A 22246-nucleotide genomic window follows, 5' to 3' on the forward strand; every position below is an offset into this window, starting at 1 on the left:
CCCTGCTGAGGTATGTAGCATCCCACTAACTTCCCTCTGCCTGGATGGATATGTGGTATGTGCCTGAGATGAACACACAGCAGCGTGTCTGTTGGCTCTGAGCACTGATGTACGGAGAACGGGACAGGTAGAAGCAAGTTAGGACCAGATTTTTCTTGCGAGCGATCCCGACTCCTGAGCTTGCTTAATGAGGACGGTGACCAGGTCACTATCATTTTGCGGTCTTCCTTATCAATGAATGAGGAGATGTGCTCAGGGAAGGAGCAGAGGAAACTAGCTGGAGTTTTCCTGGATGAGTCCATGGCGCATAACCGGTAGTGCACACCACGCCCAAGATGCATGCTGACACTCAGTCAGAGTTTTCTGTTGATTCAAAGAAGCTACAAAACTCACACCATCGTGAGCCACAGCTCACTTGTGGCTTACAAAAGCTCATCCCCTCCCACAAATCTTGTTAGCCTTATAGATGCTTATAGACTCTTGCTCTTTTCTACTGCTACAGACAGACTAACACAGCTAGCCATCTTGATCTCTCTCCGTGGAGTATTGGTAGCGGTGACTGAGGCTGGCTGGCTTTTTTTCAGCCTGAATAGATCCACTAAGAACTAAAGACTAAAGTAGAGGTGTGGGAACGCTCTCGGATACATTGAACACACCCTGTCCCCCAGTACTAACCTTTCTCCTCTCCCCAGTGCTGGATGAAGAACTGGCGGCATTCAATCTGCAAAGCCTGGCCACTCTCGCAGCAGCCTGGGCCCTGGTTGAGGCTACTGGCCTGGAGAGCAGCCGCCCCCCTGACCTCTGCAACCTGGCAGATGCCGCCCCGTGTGTCGACCTGCGCCCTCAAGTGCGGGTCTCCCGCCGCAAATACATCTGGACCCCTAAGACCAAGCCAGTAAGTGTCTTGCATCCAAACCACGCCAAAGGAATTGGGGGGAGAAGTTTGCCAAAGAAGCCCCCCTCCTCTTCTTCCGTTCCAAACGGTCGCATTTCGGGTGCCAATCAGAACAAAGCGGGATCATTGTATTCTGCTGTTCCACAACCGCTGGTCTACTCCTTTAAATCGACAGACTGTTCCGCTATCTTGTCTGCTGCAGCTCCGCTCAGCTGCCGGAGGGATTAGTTGGGGTCATCCGTTTCTCTCTCCGTAATACCTGACTTGACTCTCCCCCCCCCCCTCATTTGGGGTCCATATTTTTTACTCTCAAAGCTCAGTGAGATGAGGCAATAGAACCATTCTATTATGGGGTAGACCAGGGCTGGTTGGCACTTTCAAGTCAGATTTCTGGCATGTTAAGTGGAAGCCAGTTAGCCTTCTAACCCACCCCCACTTTAGAACGACACTTAACTCTTTGGTCTGCTACAAGAAAGAAAGGAGGGGGCTGTGCCAAAGCTAAGCGTAAAATAATCGGCAATGAGAAAGTGGCGTACATAGACACTTTCCCTCACAACTGAAAAGGGCTTTCTGTATTCCCACAGGTTTGCCCTTTGAAAGCAGCCATTGAGAACTTGGACACCCAAGAGGTTGAGATGCGTATGCAGCTGGCAGAACTGCAGCGACGCTACAAGGAGAAACAAAGGGAACTAGCCAAGCTGCAGAGGCGGCATGACCACGAGTGAGTGTCTCAACTTCCTTTAGCTTCCTCCATAAGTTCCTGGTGAGATGTATCTGCCTGCTTGCTTGAACGAGTGTGGGTAAGGCAAAATGGTACCGTAAGAAGGACAAGGGTGTCCTTTTTACTTGGGGTAAATCTGTCCACAGCATTTGAAGGCCGAACAAGCACGAAACTCACTTGCACCCAAGAGTTTAAAGGTCTTCCCAGCTTAAAAGAAAAATAGATATGCCGCCACATCAAATGAAGACTTACCCAGACTCCAACATATAGGAATTTGAAAAGTTCTTGTCCTTTCCCCTCTGGGTTTATGGTGGTTATTGCTTGTAGGCGGGATGAGAGTTCCCGGAGTCCGGCGCGAAGGGGACCAGGACGACCCAGGAAACGCAAGCACTCCAGCACGCTCAGCTCCCTGCGGCAGGGTTCAGTCAGCAAGAGCGACAACAGGAAAGTCAAGTGAGTGATCTGCCGTGACTTGCGGGGAGAAAGGGAAGAGAGCACCATAGCACTGTCTGCACACAGCATTGGGTATCTGTCTGGAACTGTGAGCAAGTGTACGCGCACATGTGTCTTTCTTGAAGAGAATGCAAGTTTCACTGTATGCTACAGGTGGCATGGGCAAATGAGAGTTGCTGCCGATCACCTGTAAAAGGTGGGAAGGAGACTGTCAAGGAGAAAACCAGGAGGCAGAATGGGGGCTCTCGATCTTTCCTTTATCCACGGCCCATAATTGCTCCCCCCAGTGTGCTTTTTCTCCCGGTTGGACTCATTTTCAGTCCTGAAAAGAGGCTGGAGTTAGAACTACAAGGAGAAAGGAGCAGGTAACAGGATAGGTTCAATATCTCCCTTCCGCCTACTGCTTTCCCACTTGAAATCGTGCAGTCCCCATCCCACGCTTTACAGATGCACGGGGGTGTCCTCTGTTTGAGGACATGAACTTGCCGCTGTCGTTGCGGGTAGTTCTGTCTCATATTTACTAGGGTGGTATTGTGAAAGAGACTAATGGTGCTGTTGAGGCAGCAACTGTGAGAAGAGAGAGAGTCTGTGTGTGTGCACAGGTCATTGTGTACTTTTTGGGAGAAGAGCATCTGTGTGATTCATTAGGGGGGCACATCAAACATTAGTTTTTTTAAGTGCTGAAATCATTATGAATTTCCGCTTTGGATGGATGATTCAGACCTACCTGTTCTCCGTTGCCTTATCGTGCATTCTTGTACTGCAAAATTCAGTACAAGTTCGTAAGATGAGAGACAGAAACACCAGTGCCACAAAAATCCTTAAGTCCAATTCTGAACATGGCCACAGAGAGCGGATCTAAAATTCCACATAGTGGAGCCATGTCCAGATACGGATTTTTTTCCCTACAAACTTGAGGGGACCCTCTGCTATGCAGAAAAATCCCAAACCTTTAAAAAAAACGGTGAATTTCCCCCTTCCTCAAATGAAGAAGTAAAGTCTGCACAAGTGCACAAGCTGGTGGTAATAATTCAGAAGATCTTGCAAGTGCAATGAGATTTTGCTGGGAAACGTGGGTAGAGGTGGAAGGCTTGTAACAGAAGGCAGTCCCTGCAACTCTGCCACCTGGTAGCCGATTGGCAAGGGGGTCTGGATTGGAGATGCTTTCCTCTACACCCCCCTATCATCTGGCCAGCAGCAAAGAAGTGTGCACTCTCTCCTCCAAGCCTCTCACCACTGGCCAGTTGATGGGGGTGTTGGATGGGAAAACACACCCAACCTAGACATCACCTGGACTGCAGTGATGGGGGAGGCATACTGCTGTGGCCAGAGGATGGGTAGGTTGAGACTGGATGTGCTTTCCCCTTCAAACCCCACCCCCGTCAGCTGGCTGGTGGCAGCAGGAGTCTTGGAGCAATAGGGAGAAGGGAGAGAGAAGTGTAGCACTGGGGAGGAGGGGGGACAGAGAAACTGCCAGGGGGGAGTAGTGACAGGAGAGTAAGGAGTGAGCAAGTGGAAAGGAAGTGGGGACCAGGGGGACGAGATGTCTCCTGTCCTGAATGCATCTTTGCAGGTCCCTCCCTGTATAGAACATACAATTTGTCTGTTTGGTGTATAGATGTACATGTGTAAGTGGCGGTGATAATATATTTTGAGATCAAGATACCAGGGTGGATCCAGCCGTCCTCCAACTTAAGTGCCTCTTCTTCCAACTTTTCCTTTAAGTTGAAAAATAGTAGTAAAGAGTCCAGTAGCACCTTTAAGACTAACCCACTTTATTTTAGCATAAGCTTTTGAGAACCACAGCTCTCTTCGTCAGATGTGTCAGACTTGCATCTGCCGAAGAGAGCCGTGGTTCTCGGAAAGCTTATGCCACAGTGAAGTGGGTTAGTCTTAAAGGTGCTACTGGACTCTTCACTATTTTACGACTACAGACTAACACGGCTAACTCTTCTGGATCTTTAAGTTAGAGGAAGCCTCCTTAGACAGAAGGAAGCCTTCAAACTTGAGCCAAAAGCAAAGGGGGGTATATATAATTCAATTAATAAATGAATAAATAAATAAACTTTGCTCAGTGGAGTGATACGATAGGGGTAGGACCCACCCCACCTCTCTCTCATTCATGGCTGTTATCTCCACCCCAGAAGCAGCTGCATTTCAGTACCAAGTGCAATGCTTCCCTGGAATGTAGCAGTGGACAGCCGGATCTTGGAAGATGAACGGGGCTGGAGAGTTGCCTGTTTCCCTGTGCCCCCCCCCCCCAGCCCCATGTCTGTCTTGCCTCCTGCACCGCTGTGGGGGAAGAATTGCCCCTCTTTGAAGAGGGAGGCAGCGTTGCATAAAAGCCTCTTTATCTGTGCTGTATAAAGTCATTGGTCACGCTGCAGTGGTGTTCATTGCTGCTGGCGCTTTATGATTATCCATTAGCCGCCCGGCACAGTCATTCCCGCACTCACGGGCCCTGTATAATTGTCCTTCTCTGCTACAAATTGCCTCTCCCGGCAGGCCCATTTGCATAAATCCTCCGAGCTAGTCCAAACATGATTGGAGCACGCGTGTGTGCGCTGCATCAATCCTGATGATTTGGTAATAATAGTTAAATCTGTACTAAATGGTTCCTTCAATTAAGACAGAAGAAAAAAATTAATCTCTAGGTTTTATGTCACAAAACATTAGCAAATGTAGTGAAGGTTACAGGGGGAAAAAAAGCAGTTAGTGTTGGCTTTGGGTTGCAACATGGCTCCGCCATATGGCTTGTGGAAACCTTCCAGGGCTCGTCGGAGATCTCCCATTCCTCCCTGCAACCCTCGCCAAATTACAAGAATTTATCCTGGGGAAAAATGGAATTCCTTTCCCCTCCTCAGTGCTTGCAAAAATCTGTGTGGGTTAATGTAAAGTCAAACTCAAAAGGGAAACCACTGTTAGCTGCTTTGGTGGCGAGTCTCTGCCGTGGTGCTACTCAACTATCGAGTGATATCCAAGGAACAACGAAGGGTGTGTGTGTCAGACGAATGCTATAAATGGGACTCTTAAGTGACAACCTTCCCCCTCCCCCCTGCAGCATTTTTAGTGTACATTTATAAAATTCCTGAAGACGCTTCACCAGGGTATGTTCCCAGGCAAATTTTAAAAGCTATGCTTCCTTTTTGAGTTATATGAGATTCCATTCTTTAAGTTCCATTAGCTCCCAGACGGCCCCCAGTAGCATTCACAATTCCCAGTTGCTTGCAAGGGGAAATCCAGGGACACAAAACTCTTCCGCTTGCAGGAAGGGATTAATATCTAGGGCCAGTGATAATACCAAGTACAGTTGTGACATGTTTAGAGACTTGGGAGAGGGCGTATCTACGATGCACACACTCTACCTTGATACAGTCTCTAATAAAACACATTGCAGGATTTCATGAAGTGCAAAACATGTTTGGCCATTCTGTAGGATGGATAATAATGGCTCTATCCAGGGCTTTTTTTCTGGGAAAAGAGGTGGTGGAACTCAGTGGGTTGCCTTCAGAGAAAATGGTCACATGGCTGGTGGCCCCGCCTCCTGATCTCCAGACAGAGGGGAGTTGAGATTGCCCTCTGCACCAAGCAGCATGGAGGGCAATCTAAACTCCTCTCTGTCTGGAGATCAGGGGGTGGGGCCACCAGCCATGTGACCACTTTCAAGAGGTTCTGGAACTCCGTTCCACCGCGTTCCCGCTGAAAAAAAAGCCCTGGCTCTATCACAGTGTCAAATGGTGTCAGCACATTCCACTAGTGGCCTTGCCACCGGTAACATAACATTGGGGGGGAGGGGGATAAGTGTAGGTGGGCAGTTGTGAGTATATATCAGGGTTGCCAACTTCCTGGAGGAAAAAATGATCTATTTAATTGAGTTTTAAAGGGGTGTTATTTACCTCCATGCCACGAAAAGTGCCAGCTGCTTGTTTACAGGGATAGAACATTTTTCTGCAGGCTTGTTAGCAACAAGCCATAGCCGCCTCCAGTTTCTAGTCCTTTGAGAAGTATTACACCATTAAGTTTTAATAATAACATTATTAAAGTATGAGCTCATTTAGATGATCCCTTAGACTGTGGGATCTGACGCTTCTTAGACAATGATGATAATAATAATTCTTAGACAATAATAATAATTCTTAGACAATAGGCTCACTATGAATGTTGATAGTATACAAGGCCACCCTGCAAAAGCCAATGGCCCATTCTGCCATACGCCTCTTCCACTTCTTGCTCACGCTCATATACCGCACTGCATCACAGATGCACAAATATGCTTCTGTTTACATTTGCCTGTTATATTTATATTTGCATATGCCCCACCGGATCCTTAGAGCTTGTACGAATATACTCATATACGAGCGCGCATTGAATCAGCCCTTCCCACAGATCAAGCTGTTACAGGCTCCCAACTGTGGAGGCTCCCAGAGAGGAAGAGCGAGCCCAGCATGGCCACCCAAGATCCTTGAGTGTGCACCTGACTGCTGGCGTGCCTGACTTCCTGTCTCGTTCATTTGCACGCTGACATATGTGCCTGCCTTGTAAACCTGTCCCAGCAAACAACCATGGCATAGGATTCCCTTATTATGCAGTAAGCCAAGGCTCCCAGCCATAGTGGCATCCCTTCCTTGTGTTTCAGGCGGAGGTTTTTGGCCTCGCTGGAGGGACGCAGGCTCCGACAGCAGATGCAAGCCCAGCCTCTTGGCCTTCTTCCTATCAGGAACATTCCTGTTCCTTGAGCTTCCCACGCCGCCGAGCAGAGCCTCCTGCCAAGCTCGCCTGCCTCCAGCCCCTCCCCGGAACTGAGCCATGGCCTTCAGCCATGGTAATTCCTTGTCAGAGGACGTGGAGGGGCAGCGGCTGGGGGCTTGGCCTTAGCTAGAGCACTTAATTGCTGGCTGTTCCCGAGCCAGCCTGCTCCTCTTTCCGCCTGTGGCTCTTTGCCTTCCTCAGGGTGCTCTGCTCCCTTCCCATCCCTCCTCTTAACCAGGGAATTCCCTCCTTCCTTTCCCCGCTGCAGCCGCCAGAATGGAATTTGGCACCAGCTCCAGGGTTGACACTGGGTCAAAAGGTTGAAGTAGAGGGGCAGGGCCGGAGAGAGGAGTGTGAACAGAAGCTGTCTTGGGAAGAAGGGGGTTGGGCAGCCTCAAACCCTGGGCCGGATTCCCAGGGCGGCGCCAACGGAGGCGGCTTCTCTGGGTGCTGGAGTGGAGCAATTAGAACTAACGAGCATTTGAGATCGGAGTGGGCAGGCAGCCAGCGGTGGGGGTTGGGACAAAGCCTGCGGGGAACTCATTCGTTTCATATTTACTGTGCTGGCAGGACAAGTTGTTAAGAGCATTGCCAGACCAGATCCTGTAGAAGGTGTCAAAAGGTGACCCTCCCCAGATAAGGCCAAACCCAGTTTTTGTTTCTGTGTGTATGTGTGTGTGGGGGGGGGGGAGTCCCCTCTCTACTCTTGATCTGGGCAGCTAGAAACATAATACGAGGCTGCCTTTGCTGCCGCTTTCCTTCCTCGCATCAAGCAACACATCCCTTCATTGCTTCTTTAACGTGCCAGATGGGATCAATCTTCCAGTATGCCGGTCCAAACTAGCTGCATACTGTCCCTAAGAATTTACAGGAAGAGTGCAAACCATGCAGAGAGAATCCTGGCGCACTCCTCCTATAAAATGTTGCTGGGCCAGGTGGAAGGGGACCCTGTAGACTAACCACTTCAGTCCTCTACACACGAAGATCAGGCCTTTGTGTGTGCTGTATTTCCGTGGGTGCCTAGAAGCACAATTCAGCTTTCTGTCTTCACAAAGGTATGTACAACGCTTGTGGAAATCTCAGAAGAACTGCTGGATGCGTTTTCCCAGGATTAGGGACAGAGCTTCAGTGCCCTGCTCCTTGCCTCTCCCATGAGTTGGAAAAGCAGGACAAAACTGTGCAGAACAGAAAACAATTGCAAAATAGATGTTGTACAATAAAGCAATTTACACAAATGTGTCCAGCTTGCATCGTATATGCAGGTTGTGGAATGTGTATTGCCCCACCACAAAATGTTTATTTTGTTACTTTAAGACACACCAGGATCATTCCCAATGCCTCATTGGAATATACATATTTGCAATACTGACGCAAAGCGGAGAATAGATCCGAGCATCAGATCCCATCGGTTGTGTAGAAATGTTTAGCATTCTTCTCTTTCTTTCTTTAAGCAGATTATATGCTGTCAATGTTCTAAACAGAAGGCACCTTTTATAGGAATCAATGTGCAGTCTGTGTTAGTTTATCAGGGTGTGTAGGTACAGCATGTAGGAAAACCATGCATCCTACTACACAGGCACTGCCAACCTTAGAAATTAGATGGTGCTTCTTTGGGGCTAATGAGCGAGACAGATTTACTCTGCACCACCTCCAGTCCTTCCCCATGGTTCCCAATTCCCGTCTCTATTCCCTTATTCTTCTGGACATATTTTCCCCTGACTCCCTATACAGCTCTCCTACACCAACTCCTCCCCAAAACAAAATAACACGTTCCAAATTCTGAAAAGAAAATGGAAATCGCACAATGCGTATCATTCACTATTGTATATTTATTCCAGTAGAGGTTTCAGGACTAAGGAAATGGAAGAAATTTCAATCCAGGAATTCTTTATTGGTGTGGCATGTACTTTCCATGCATCTCTAAGCTCGCTGCTTCCTTCAAAACCTATAGAATATCCCACACACACACCAAGCCATGAGACCTACAGCCTCCGAGCAGACCACATGGCACCAAGACCACTTCCTAAACTCATGTAACTCCCAAATTGCCATCCTTCCGGGGCTGAGGAGTTAAACTCCCAGGGCAGGCACTACTCCGCAGTTCCTTTGGCAGTCCCCTTGAACATAAACACTTCTGACAAGCTCAGCTGAAAGAGGTGATTGTCCCAAAGCCCCCACCATAGCTTGCGAATTAATGAGCTGCTGCAGAAATGGCAGCCGTTCTGGAATGTTGCTGGAAGGCACGAAAAGTCCAGGAATGCCTCCTCACTTTTGCGCAGCAGCCACAGGACGCATGGAAGGGTTACAGGATGCCACCTTCCCCCCTCATAAAACATGCAGAGGAGTGCCTTCCCATTCTGTTGTGTCAGCCTAGCTTCTTCCATGAGAGAGCTTGCATTTGCTTCACTGAGCCGTTGCTTGAACGGTCCTTCTAGGGGTGCTTTCCCCCTCGTTAGACTCCCCCTATGAGCCTTTCCCTCTTTCAAGGCATGTAGCGGAGTCCCTGCTTCAAATGCAAACTGCAGATGGTGGTGAAGTTTGCCCAAAGTGTGGGACAAGTCCTTTCCAGGAGCAATTTCTGCTCCATGCAATGGGATGTGATGCATTGCTCAAAGGGTTCCGCATCAGTCCGAGCTCCTGTGCCCCTCTATTTTTAGAAACCATTAAATGGATTTTTATCCAACGGATAGACATTGTTGATGTATTTAAAAATTGCATTCTTATTTAGTTCAATACAGGGCTTTTTTTCTGAGAAAAGAGGTGGTGGAACTCAGTGGTGGAACTCAGGACCGCACAATGACATCACTTTGGGTCAGCTGGAACAAGGGGGCAGTTTTTAAAAGTTTAAATTGCCCTTGGTGAAAATGGTCACATGGCTGGTGGCTCTGCTCCCTGATCTCCAGACAGAGGGGAGTTTAGATTGCCCTCCGGGCTGTGACGCAGAGGACAATCTAAACTCCCCTCTGTCTGGAGATCAGGGGGCGGGGCCACCGGCCATGTGACCATTTTCAAGAGGTGCCAGAACTCCGTTCCACCGCATTCCTGCTGAAAAAAAGCCCTGGTTAAATATTTTCTTTGAAAACGGAAATGTAAGCTGCCCAAGTGGTATCCTTATCAAGCAGGGTATAAATACGTCTGTGCATGCAGAACACAGGGTAATGTGTTTTTGCATACACACATTCACACGGGTTCCTGCAATATATAAACCTCCTCCCCACCCTTCATTCCTCTGCCTGTCGCACTCCAAGGCAACCGTCTAGTAATAATAACTAGTCCTACTATGTGTTGGAAGAAATTTGGTTTCTCCTGTTTTACACAGCTACCAAAGTTCATTCTTGGTCAAAGCTGCTTCCTGAGGAAGTTGTGGAGTTCAATAGAACCCAGATGTCTTGGCACTTAATTCCTACTGTGCCCTCCCTTGACTGAAGAAATGGGAGAGAAAGATCTCCATTGTTTAAAAGGCAGAGGGAACACTCTAAATCACAGCCATGCAGCATAACCCTAAGCCTGCTTACCCCCAAGTAACCTCCTCTGAGTTCAATGGGACATACTCCCAAGTATGTTTTAGGTGGGTAGCTGTGTTGGTCTGCAGTTGTTTTTAATCCTGCTAATCCCAACTATGTATGTACAGGCTTGCGGCTTTAAGAAACCGCCCACTGTAAGGCAAACAGAACCGGGGGGCGGGGGGGGGGGGGTAAGCTGCACATGCCCAGCTGTGCCCATCTATGCACTGCAATCTCTGGCCCCAGGGAATATAAGAGTTATGATGAGGCTTGTTCACACTCTTTAACAAAAAGACAATCCCAGGTCCCGTGCCAAGATAGTACAAATGCTTTGCTCAAAATAAGTTTTGTGTTCAGAGGGGGTATGTTTGGCATAAACTTGTTACAGTCACAGAGTTCTGGCCCAAGGTCTTTGAGCTTTTGTGCGTGGAGAAGAAGTGGGAAGGGGTTGGAGAACATCAGTGGGAGAGGGAAAGGCAGTAACGTAATGCAAAGAAGTTCCCTGGGAGAAAAAAAGAGTCTATTGCCATCTCAGTTTCAATTCCATTTCCACAATCATGAGGTCTAGAAACTGCTTTTTAAAATTTATTTATTTATTTATAGTTCGCCTTTCTCACTGAAACTCAAGGCAGATTACATAGTATGAGATTAGTACAATCAGTATCAAGGACATTTCCATACAGTATCAAGGACATTTCCATAAACAATATAATAGGATTTTACAAAGCATTAGCAAGGATCCAATGCAGAGTTGAAGAATTGCTGAAACAGAAAATAATCAATTCTAGGACTGATGTTAGATAACATGAAGCACAGGCAGGGCTTTTTTCAGCTGGAACGCAGTAGAACGGAGCTCCGGAACCTCTTGAAAATGGTCACATGGCTGGTGGCCCCGCCCCCTGATCTCCAGACAGAGGGGAGTTGAGATTGCCCTCCAATCTAAAGTGGCACGGAGGGCAATCTAAACTCCCCTCTGTCTGGAGAACAGGGGGCAGGGCCACCAGCCATGTGACCACTTTCTTCGAGGGCAACCCACTGAGTTCCACCACCTCTTTTCTGAGAAAAAAAAGCGCTGAGCACAGGTATTATATAGGAGTACATATTCAAAGCAACAGGTAATATGCAAGGCAACACAGTGGTGCAGTCTATGGTCCCGAACTCATTTTCTAAACAATGTTTTGTGCTCAATGATGCAGCATAGAATTTCAGAAAACAGAAACTTATTAGACCCTGCGGGTATATGTGTCCATGTGTTCTAGTTCTTACTGAACATATGTATTAAAATGCCTGTGTTCCAGAGGAAGGCTTGCTCCGCCCTTATACTCATCAGCCCATGAACTGAGCATCTTTCCACTGGGCTTCAGACTGACCACCTCCCTCCTGTTCACAGGGCAGTAAAGGCCAGTTTATCTCTGCTGTGTGCAGAGCTACGGGCTGAGGGAGAACCCAAGAAGAAGAAAAAGAAAATATCAGAGACTGCTTATGGTGGCATTAAGAGCTCTCAGGTGAGTCTAAAGCTGAGGTTGCCCGGCCTTGCTATCTTTTTTATCCTTTTAGATCTCTTGCAATTGACTAGGACACAGCTCACTAACCCTGTGAAGAAACTGGATCTGATCAGAGCCGAGGAAACCCATATTTTGCCCCTGCTTTTAAAGTAATTCATTTTTAATCTGGAATAGGCAGAGCCTAAGTGTTGTATAAATGATAGATAACCTTTGATCTTCTTAAAGAGGCTGAAGATTTCTGATCATCATCTTCAAACATTTAAAAGATTACCATTAAAAAAATAGGTGGCCGTAGTTTGTTCACACAGAGAATAGAGATACAGATTTAAATTGAAAGAAAATATGTGTAAAGAAGACCTGGGGATGGGGGGAGCTCCTTACAGAGCATTTGGGACAAGTTGCAGAACCTCCTTGGTTTGCAAAATAGTAAAGAGTCCAGTAGCACCTTTAAGAATAACCAACTTTATTGTAGCACAAGCTTTCGAGAACCACAGCTCTCTTCATCAGATGCATCTGATGAAGAGAGCTGTGGTTCTCGAAAGCTTGTGCTACAATAAAGTTGGTTATTAAAGGTGCTACTGGACACTTTACTATTTTGCGACTACAGACTAACCCGGCTAACTCCTGAATCTATGACCTCCTTTTTTTGGGTGGTTTTTGATGAAAGTTTGGTAGCAGATTTGGATATAACGAATAGCAATGGTGGCGGTGGAACCAGATAAGATAAACTTCTTCAGCTTTTCTTTCCAGTTTTCTGATCTTGGCCCGTGCATCGGGGGGGGGGGGTGTGGCCATAGGGAAAGACTGGAGCGTGCAACTGCCCGTGCGTCTTCTGCCAAGAATAATGTCTGCTTCTGTGTGTGCTTGACCCACAGGAGAAGGTGCGTTGCAAGAAGAGCAGTTCCCAAAGCAAGCTGGCTTCCAGCGTGGTTCACAAGGTCTCTCACCTCAAGCAAAAGGTCAAGAGCAAAGGCTTGCCCGCCAGCATCGGCCCGTTCCGTCGGAAGGAGCCTAGCCCTGGCACCCACATCCAAAAGAAACTCTCTCGGCCCAAGAGCCCTAAAGCAACACCAGCGGCAAAATACCCACAGCAAGACCTGGATGTCCTGGAGGCCAAACCGACCGTGGGGAATGCTGATGCAGGTATTGATCAGGGCAGAGGAAAAGAGCCTTTTGGCACGCGGAAACAAAAGCGACGTGTGTACCTGAGAGCGTGCTGATAACATTGCAGAGGTTAACGTGTACTACTGTCACTGCTCCTAAGAGAGCACACGCCCTGGGACTATGGCTGGCATCTCACACTGTGCAGAGAAGTCTGGGTACTGCAGGCTCTTTGCGGCCTCCCAAGATGGCAAAACCCTTCCGTCTGAGCTCTGAGAAAGGCAAGCGCAATTACGGTCCTCCCCAGCCATTTACAAGTCCGCCCATCCTCAGCAAAGCAGTTATCTTTGGCTCTGTCCAGGAGTTTACAGCGCAGCATACTTCCTGCTGGCAAGCAGAGGAAGCTGTGAAGTTTAAAAATAACTGCACAGGACGGCCTCTGCTGAGGCCTGTGTCCGTTCCCATTTGACTGCGGCCTTACGGGGTTTCCCTTGGAGCTCCTGGGGCATCTTATCAGGAAGCCAAGACTGAGACAGGAATTCTCCTTCCACTCCCCAAAGTCAACAGAACAAAGGCATATTGTCAAAGGGGGCAAAAACCAGGATGTAGGAACTCATGTTGGAAGAGGGGGTGGGGGGGCTCACAGTCAGCCTTCAAGTTGGGGGAGGCCGCAGTTCAGATAGGACAGATTCAAGTTACTTTATTTGGTTCTGTGTGTGTGTGTGTGTGTGTGTGTGTGTGTGTGTGTGTGTGTGTGTGTGTGTGTGTGTGTGTGTGTGTGTGATAACTTTGTCCACCATCCTATCCACTACAAAATACATGAGGGGTTAACCACTTTCTTGTTTCTCTGGCCCTCAACCACAATACCTAAAGGTTGTAAATGCCCAGACTGTGAATTGGTCTAAATCATAGATACCAGTAAAGGAGTGAAGAAGAGGCAATGTAATACAAGGCCCTAAGTGAGACTGGAGGGTTTTTGTAATAAAAGGTTTTGTGAACCACTGCCTAAACCCTTGTTGGTCAGCTCACATTGAAATGTTGTCCTCAAAAATCATGTGGTGTTTTGTCTTGTGTGTCCTTTGGTGGCAGAAGAAACGTGGTTGTCAGTCACAAGACAAGACCGAGTCCCCTCCCCATACTGAAGCGGTCCTCTCGCTCCACCCATTCATGTTTCCTGATTCTTTGTCTACAGATGACAATCACCACAGAGACTATGAGAGCGACGATGATGATGGTGGCGGCGATGACTTGACCAGCGACACTAGCTCCACCCTTCATGTGACAGTAAACCCTTCTGTGATTGGCCCCTCTCCTTCCTCAGTTGTGAAAATGGAAGCCAATCAGAAAGCAAAGAAGAAAAAGGAGAGGCAGGGGTTACTAGGTAAAACTCTAAATTCCCGCCGCCCCAGCTGGTTGAGAGTAGGCCACAGGAGAATCCCAGCTCTTTAAGCTGCAGTGAGAACTGTAAGGTTTCAAATCTGCCATGTCATGCCAAACTGCAGCACTCTTGGGTAGGCCTAGAAGCAAGCCGCTAGTGAGAGCTGTAGTGGTTAGGGCGTCGAATAGGACCTTGGAGACCCAGGTTCAAATTCCCATGGTGCCATGAAGCTCTCTGGGTGACCTTGGGCCATTCTCTCTGCCTATCTCACAGGGTTGCTGTGAGGATAAAATGGAAGAGGGGGGGAGTAATGTAAGGTGCCCCAAGGTCCTTGGAGGAAGCTGTAGGATAAAAATGTATTAAATAAACAAATGGGCGAGAGACTGCATAAAATATGGATTGGCGTGTACTTACTCCTTGTATATCTGCTGTGTAAGCATTGAGGGTCACTAGCTGACTTGGTCCCTTTCTTCATTGTTGGACTCTTCTATATCTACTTAGGGCCCTGCAGAATCCCCAGTCCTGAGGGTCAAGTCAAAATCAAGCGGCGTCCAGTGAAGCCTGGTGTGGGGAGGCTGGAGAAGGTCCCAGTGTGCCGAGCAAGATCTTGTGAGAATTCCAACAAGAAGAAGCTGAAGGCCAAGGGCAAGGAGCTGCAGTGTGGCCCTGGGACATCAACAACCAGTGAAGGGCTCTTCTCGGGCAGCCAGGCCAGGTTGTTCACAACCCGGGATGATACAGGAAAGCTGAGCAACGAGCGCCTCAAGAAAGCCACGCGCAAGAGCAAAGTGTTGCAGTCAGCCCTCAGGGTGAGCAGGGGCCAGGGGATGCTCCTGATAAAGTGGGCTGGGAAAGAGGCATTCCTGCCTAATCGAATGGCGTTCCTGCCAGTTAGACTGGTCCTTATGGGTGTTAGTCACTGAGCACAGATGGCCCTTTTCAGCCCTGTGCTAGGAAGGTTTTGTGTAGTCTTAGGATGAATTGTGTTGGCTGACTTATTCCCTCGTTCTCCCTCCCTTCCTCCTGGCTTCGACAGAGAAAGAACGGGGCATTGGCACTCTCGCCCCGCAATGCCAAGGCCATTTTGAGCAAGGGCAAGAAGCTGGCCAAAGTCAAAAGCAAAGTGGTCAGCAAGCAGGTAGGATCCAGATTTTTTTCTTTTTGTAGTGTGGGACACGGGCACCTTGGCACTGCCTACCATGCTTAAAAAGCAGAGGGCATATAAATGTAGAACTACAGGAGGTGGAAGAATGGAAGGCTCCAGGGCCCTTGCTACTGCTGAGCATCCCCTTTGTTGGTGTAGCTGGCCAGGCAAGATAGCAAGATGAACCCATCATCTATTCATTCAGGCCCCACTGACTTTCCTTTAATCATAGAACCACATTGTTGGAAGGGGCCTTACAGACCATCTAGTCCATTCCCACGCCCAGTGCAGGATCAGCCTAGAGCATCTCTGACAAATATTCATCCAGCCTCTTCTTGAAAACTGCCAGTGAGGGGGAGCTCACCACCTCCCTAGGCAGCTGATTCCACTTTTGAACTACTCTGACCGTGAAGAAGTTTTTCCTAATATCCAGCCGGTACCTTTGTGCATGTAATTTAAGCCCATTGTTTCGGGTCCTACCCTCTGCTGCCAACTGGAACAGCTCCCTGCCCTCCTCCAAATGCCAGCCTTTCAAATACTTAAAGAGAGCAATCATTTCCCCCCTCAACCTCCTCTTCTCCAAACTAAACATTCCCAAGGCCCTCAGCCTTTCCTCGTAGGGCTCAGTCTCCAGATCCCTGATCATCCTCGTTGCTCTCCTCTGCACCCTCTCGATTTTGTTCACATCCTTTTTGAAGTGAGGCCTCCAGAACTGCACACAATACTCCAGGTGTGGCCTGACCAAGGCAGTATAAAGAGGGGCTATGACCTCCTGGGATTTCAACGCTATGGCCCCTTTGATACAACCAAGATTGAATTGGCCTTTTTTGCCACCGCAAAGAAGGGTGATGGGTGATGTAGCAAGGACCAGTATGATATAGTGGATTAAGCACTGTCTTTGGACATGGGAGACCCTTATTCAGTCCCTTCTCACCTTGGGCAAGTGGCTGTTTGTCATGTACACGGAGGGGGGAGAGCTATATGAAACAGTGGACACCATTTTGTTTCCTTTTCTCACAGTGCAAAGGCCGGGCTGTTAGCCGGCTGATGGAGAGCTTTGCCATGGAGGATCACTTTGAGTTTGACGATAACAGCAGCTTCTCTGAAGAGGAGGAAGTGCAGCCCACTGGGACGGAGCAAGACGTGGCCGTGGGTGAGTCTGCTGTTTATTTAGCATTTGTGGGGGGAGCTGGGGCTAGTAAGACTCGCTACATCACTTGGTGGTCAAGAGCAAGGACAAGACAACACAGAGGGAGGAGGAGAAGAAGGTAATTGGGGAGGCAGTGGTGCCAGTGTTGCTGAAGCAAAATCTGAGATCGTGGGCAGGGGTGGTGCTATGGGTGGAAGAGATTGAACTAGGCAAACCTGGGATGCCACAGTGCGGTGGAGCCCAGGTTCCTGGGTTAATTCTTGGCTTGGCACCAATCTTTACATATGGGTGAGGCCAAAGAAACCTGCCGTAGAGGCTCTAAGGGGCTTTATTACTGAAGTCTGTTATAATCCATCAGTAAGCCCATTTTCTGTCTCACCGGGGATAATGCAGAGCCCCGTGGCACAGAGTGGTAAGTGGCAGTACTGCAGCCCAAGCTCTGCTCACGACCTGAGTTTGATCCTAGCAGAAGCCGGGTTCAGGTAACCGGCTCAAGGTTGACTCAGCCTTCCATCCTTCCAAGGTCGGTAAAATGAGTGCCTAGTTTCCTGTGGGTAAAGTGCAGATGACTAGGGAAGGCAATGGCAAACCACCCTGTAAAAAGTCTGCTAAGAAAAGGTCATGATGCGATGCCCCCCACCCCCATGGGTCAGTAATGACTCAGTGCTTGCACAGGGGACTACTTTTATCTTTTTTTAACCTGAGGATAATGCAATGCTAGAACTATAATGGTGCTCTCAGATGACATGATGAGCTTGCACAGATTTTTTTTTGGTATGTTCCAAACAATATGTTTTGAGAACTTCGTCAGCATAAAGGAGAGCTGTGAGGTTCATGTCTTGGCCTTGTGGTTGCAGCCCAGCCGTGCAACATCCACAAAGAGGATCTCCAGGACGGACTGCGCGTGCTTATCCCCAAAGAGGACAGCTTGCTCTATGCTGGCAGTGTGAAGAGTCTCCAGCCCCCAGACATGTAAGAGCCCTGCTTCCCAAGCACAAAGACAGGCAGGCAGAGAATGCCGTTTCTCCCGAGAGCAAATGGTAGCATTGCTATTCCTCCTCTAATGCCATTATTTAGGAGAGTGGGTGGCTCCCTTTCCCTACATTCCATGCACCTCTCCTTACCAAGTCGTACTTTCTCTTCTTTACTGCCTTCTGGTTATAGGCAATTGCAATCCTTACCAAGCAGAGATCCAAGTTTCCTTTACTTCCACAACTGCTGCAGCATTCGCGTGGCCCTAGTTCAAGGAGGGGCCCATTCTCTCCGCTGGGAAACAGAGTGGCAGGTTGACTGTACCCAGTCCTTGCCCTCATGCATGGCTATGTAGATCCAGTGGGTTCTCCTTAATCTGCACAGAAAGGAACCTAGGTCAAGAGCAGAAGGACTGAGGGATTGATCTGGGAGATCTGCATTCGGATTCCACCTTGGCTGTGTTCATCCTGTCATTGATTTGCCCCTCCCCTAGCTACAGCATCGTCATTGAGGGTGAGCGAGGGAACCGGCAGAGGATCTATTCCCAGGAGCAGCTGCTACAAGAGGCGGTGAGTCCCTTCAGATCACGGCCTGGGATTAATCAAGCTTGCTTAGGCAATTGGGGGTGGTGGAGGAGGTGGGTTTTCAGTACAGCTGGGACCAAGCAAGTGATGTATTTGTGTACGAGGCACATACCTGTGAAGCAAGGATCAGAAAGGGCCAGTCCTCTGTGCTAATATGCAATGACAAAGCTGGCACGGGATGTAGGAGAGAAGCACATTTGGTGAGACAAGCAAGGTGTAATGGAGAGGTCCATAACTTCTAGATGCTGGGATACTTGATATAGGATGGAGGGCTAGGAGTATTTAGGTAAGAGTGCACCTACATGTTTTTAAGCTTGTGCAGAACACCAGAGCCATAGTCAGCAAGAGCTGGGATGTGATCCTCCACCAGCCATAGTGCACCTACATGTGGTAGGAGCTACATGGTTTTTGTAGTCATAGCTGACTTTTTCCTTTCAGCCGTGCAGTGACCCTGGGGGGAGTGGGGAGACGATAAGATAGTTGCCTTTCCCAGAGATATTTCCCGATGTCCAGTTGGGCACCCTGGAGCTGTCGCACCCAGTTGGGCATCCTAGAGCTGTTGCACCCAATTGGGCACCCTGGAGCTGTCGCACCCAGTTGGGCATCCTAGAGCTGTTGCACCCAATTGGGCATCCTAGAGCTGTTGCACCCAGTTGGGCATCCTAGAGCTGTTGCACCCAGTTGGGCATCCTAGAGCTGTCGCATCCAGTTGGGCATCCTAGAGTTGTCGCACCCAGTTGGGCATCCTAGAGCTGTTGCACCCAATTGGTCATCCTAGAGTTGTAGAGGAATGGTAAAACTACATCTTGCTTCCACTTCTCAGATTCAGCAGAGCCCTTGGAAAGGCAGCTTTAGCTGATGCCAGTGCTTTACTCGAGTCTGTTCATCACAAAGAGCGCAGAATTTGAGAAAGCAAAGAGGTTCCCACATGAAAGAAAATTCCAGATTTCTGCTCATAATAAATCATATTAACCAAATCAATAAACTATATGAAGAATTGCTGATCTGGGGATAAAATTGCTGTTAGCAACTCTGGCTTACTCCAGACCAGATCTTTGGTGTGTGTGTGCAGTATTTATAGCTTGAAGAGCGGGAACCTTGTAGGTTGGGAAAAAGGTAACATTTCAGGCAGAGATCCAGAGGAGTGAGCTGTGTTTGTCTGTAGTTGCAAAATAGTAAAAGGTCCAGCAGCACCTTTAAGACTAACCAACTTTACTGTAGCATAAGCTTTCAAGAACCACAGCTCTCTTCGTCAGCACATCTGACGAAGAGAGCTGTGGTTCTCGAAAGCTTATGCTACAATAAAGTTGGTTAATCTTAAAGGTGCTGCTGGACCCTTTACTATTTCAGGCAGAGTGGAGGTGAGTGGGACAACCTGGCTGAAGACCATGAAAGATGGGCGGATAGCAGCACAAGTCAGAGAAGAGCTGCCAGCTGAATACGGGCATATTTCCTCCTAGATTTTGCCTGCTCATTTTCAAATCTCCTCTTGACTATCATTATATGATGCAAGCCTCAGAAGACAGCGGTCACTGGCTTGGCAACAGCGTCACCAGTATTTCAGTATCTAGCTCACAGTGCGGTAGACCATCTGCCAACTCGTGCTTTTTGTTTCCTTCCAGGTTCTGGATGTGCGGCCCCAGTCAAGTCACAGCCTCCCACCCGGCACTCGGGTCTGTGCTTACTGGAGCCAGAAGTCCCGTTGCCTCTACCCCGGGAATGTCATTCGAGGTGAGAGAGGCGGGGCTGGCAAGAAAGGCTCCAGGTGCAATGAGCGACCAAGTCTCTGGGCCAGGTCTTCTCCCCTGCCGGTAGCAATGAAGCTGGCCTAAAATGTGCTTCTCTGTCTTTAAGGGTAACGAAGTCTCTGCTCCACAGGTTCCTCGAGCGACGAGGAGGAGGATACAGACTCGGTGCTGGTTGAATTTGATGATGGGGACACAGGCCACATTGCTGTGTCCAACATCCGCCTGTTGCCATCAGACTTCAAAATCCAGTGTGAGTGTCCTTGCTAAGGCAGCACCCATTCCGTGCTTTTAGAAAAGAGGTGGTCTGCTGTGGGCATGCTTCTTGTTTCATTTTGCCTTGGCAGGTCCATATTTACTACTCCGTTGTACATTGTAGTGCAGAGCTTTTCCTTTCCTGGGGTCTTTGCTAAGAGGTTGTTATCTTGTAACAACAACAACAACAACAACATTCGATTTATATACCACCCTTCAGGACAACTTTATGCCCACTCAGAGTGGTTTACAAAGGATGTCATTATTATCCCCACAACAAAACACCCTGCGAGGTGGGTGGGGCTGAGAGAGCTCTGAGAGAGCTGTGACTGACCCAAGGTCACCCAGCTGGCTTCACGTGGAGGAGTGGGGAATCAAAACCGGCTCTCCAGATTAGAGTCCCGCGCTCTTAACCACTACACCAAACAATCCACGTGTCTGGTATATATGTCATGCACCTTGAGTGATTCCGCAAACGTCGGATAATGCACTTGCAATCCTCTTTATAGATCATTTGGAATGGATTGTTTTGTGTGCGGAACAAAAAATCCACCTCAAACGATTGATAAAGTGCATTGAAAGTGCATTATCCAACGTGTGCGGAATCAGCCCTTGTTTGGGATCCTTTTAAAACTCCCGGCAGCTGAGATCATAGCGACTATTCCTTTGGCACAAAAAACATCTTGTTTTCTATACTGCAGAGTGAAAAGAGACCTTGTATGTTTGTGCATTTGGCCAAATGTGTGTGGGCACATGCCTCCTGGTGGAGGAGAAAACATGTGAGGCACAGACAGATGGACCACCAAACTGTGATTCAGGAGACATCCTTATTAAGTGTTGGTCAACGGGCTGTCATGGGACCATCTAACTCACCCTGGCTTCTCTTTGCTTCTGTAGGCACGGAGCCCTCACCCGCACTACTGGTCTCCACCTCCTGCCGTCGCAACAAGAGAACTTCCAGTGACATTCCCCGTTCCAGTGAACCCGCACCAAGTCTGTGTCCGGAGGGGCGGGAGGGCTCTGAGCCAGTCAAAAGCACGGGCAAGAAAGCAGCCGGCAAAGAAAAAGCTGGTATGTTTCTCTCCCTCATCCACTCATGCACGTCTTCTTTCATTTAAGGCGCCATTTTATTCCTGCTGTCTTGTGAGGCACACTTGCCTAAGATTAGCTCAAGCCTCTCAGTGAGCTGTAGCCACATACTGGGACCTTGGATCCAAGAGTCTCCTGGTCCACGTCCAACACAGCCACTCTGCCACAGGAACTTGACGGGAAGAGAAGCTCACCCTTGACACAAATCATCAGTTCTGGTCCTGAAGATGAATAGGCGCTGTGGGAGATTGAGCAGAGGTTCAAGAGTGCTGGTGGACCATTGGTGGTCAGAAATGGGGGTTAGAATAACAGGAGGCCTTGATCAGGGTTGATGGAAAGGGCTAATGTGGTGGGAGATTTCTGCCCCAAACTTTTTACTGTCCCATATATTCATGGGACATGATAGAGGTTCACAAGATTGTGCATGGGATAGAGAAGGTAGAGAGAGAAGTATTTTTCTCCCGTTCTCACAATACAAGAACTCATGGTGGGCACTCAATGAAATTGCTGAGCAGTCGGGTCAGAACGGATAAAAGGAAGTACTTCTTCACCCAAAGGGTGATTAACACATGGAATTCACTGCCACAGGAGGTGGTGGCAGCTTCAAGCATAGACAGCTTCAAGAGGGGATTGGATAAACATATGGAGCAGAGGTCCATCAGTGGCTATTAGCCACAAGGTATAGATGGAACTCTCTGTGTAGGGCAGTGATGCTCTGTATTCTTGGTGTTTGGGGGGGCAATCAGTGGGAGGGCTTCTAGTGTCCCTTCCCACAGTTCATTTTCATTTCAAAAGTAGTGATTTCAAAGTGGGACGCCCCTCCAGAGTCTAATATTTCCTTTTTTCAAGGTTGTTCGCTGCTTTGGGCGCTGTTTTCTTCCTCCATTTTTTCCTGTTTCATTCCTTGTCAAGTGATCTCAGTCAATCAAGGACCACATTCTGGGCATGAGGATGCTCTCTAGCCAATCAGATCTGACTGCTGATGTCACGAAGGCAAATGAA

At 48.5% G+C, this 22246-nt stretch overlaps 1 protein-coding gene across 2 annotated transcripts in view; it reads left to right on the forward strand.

Moving 5' to 3' along the window:
- The window catches only part of BAHCC1 (BAH domain and coiled-coil containing 1), a 109589-nt gene that overhangs the window by 80229 nt on the left and 7114 nt on the right, over window positions 1-22246 (forward strand). The window contains exons 11-24 of one of the 2 annotated variants that reach the window (XM_054978119.1): window positions 693-895; window positions 1480-1616; window positions 1944-2069; window positions 11712-11826; window positions 12702-12969; window positions 14120-14308; window positions 14807-15114; window positions 15342-15443; window positions 16470-16602; window positions 17457-17571; window positions 18065-18140; window positions 19778-19886; window positions 20034-20153; window positions 21053-21226. In XM_054978119.1, coding sequence (XP_054834094.1) covers window positions 693-895; window positions 1480-1616; window positions 1944-2069; window positions 11712-11826; window positions 12702-12969; window positions 14120-14308; window positions 14807-15114; window positions 15342-15443; window positions 16470-16602; window positions 17457-17571; window positions 18065-18140; window positions 19778-19886; window positions 20034-20153; window positions 21053-21226 — 2175 coding nt within the window. The remainder of the gene's footprint in view (window positions 1-692; window positions 896-1479; window positions 1617-1943; window positions 2070-11711; window positions 11827-12701; window positions 12970-14119; window positions 14309-14806; window positions 15115-15341; window positions 15444-16469; window positions 16603-17456; window positions 17572-18064; window positions 18141-19777; window positions 19887-20033; window positions 20154-21052; window positions 21227-22246) is intronic. The other variant, XM_054978120.1, reaches the window with a different exon arrangement.

The sequence above is a fragment of the Eublepharis macularius genome, chromosome 4 (genome assembly GCF_028583425.1).
Source record: "Eublepharis macularius isolate TG4126 chromosome 4, MPM_Emac_v1.0, whole genome shotgun sequence".
In the NCBI taxonomy this organism is placed as follows: domain Eukaryota; kingdom Metazoa; phylum Chordata; class Lepidosauria; order Squamata; family Eublepharidae; genus Eublepharis; species Eublepharis macularius.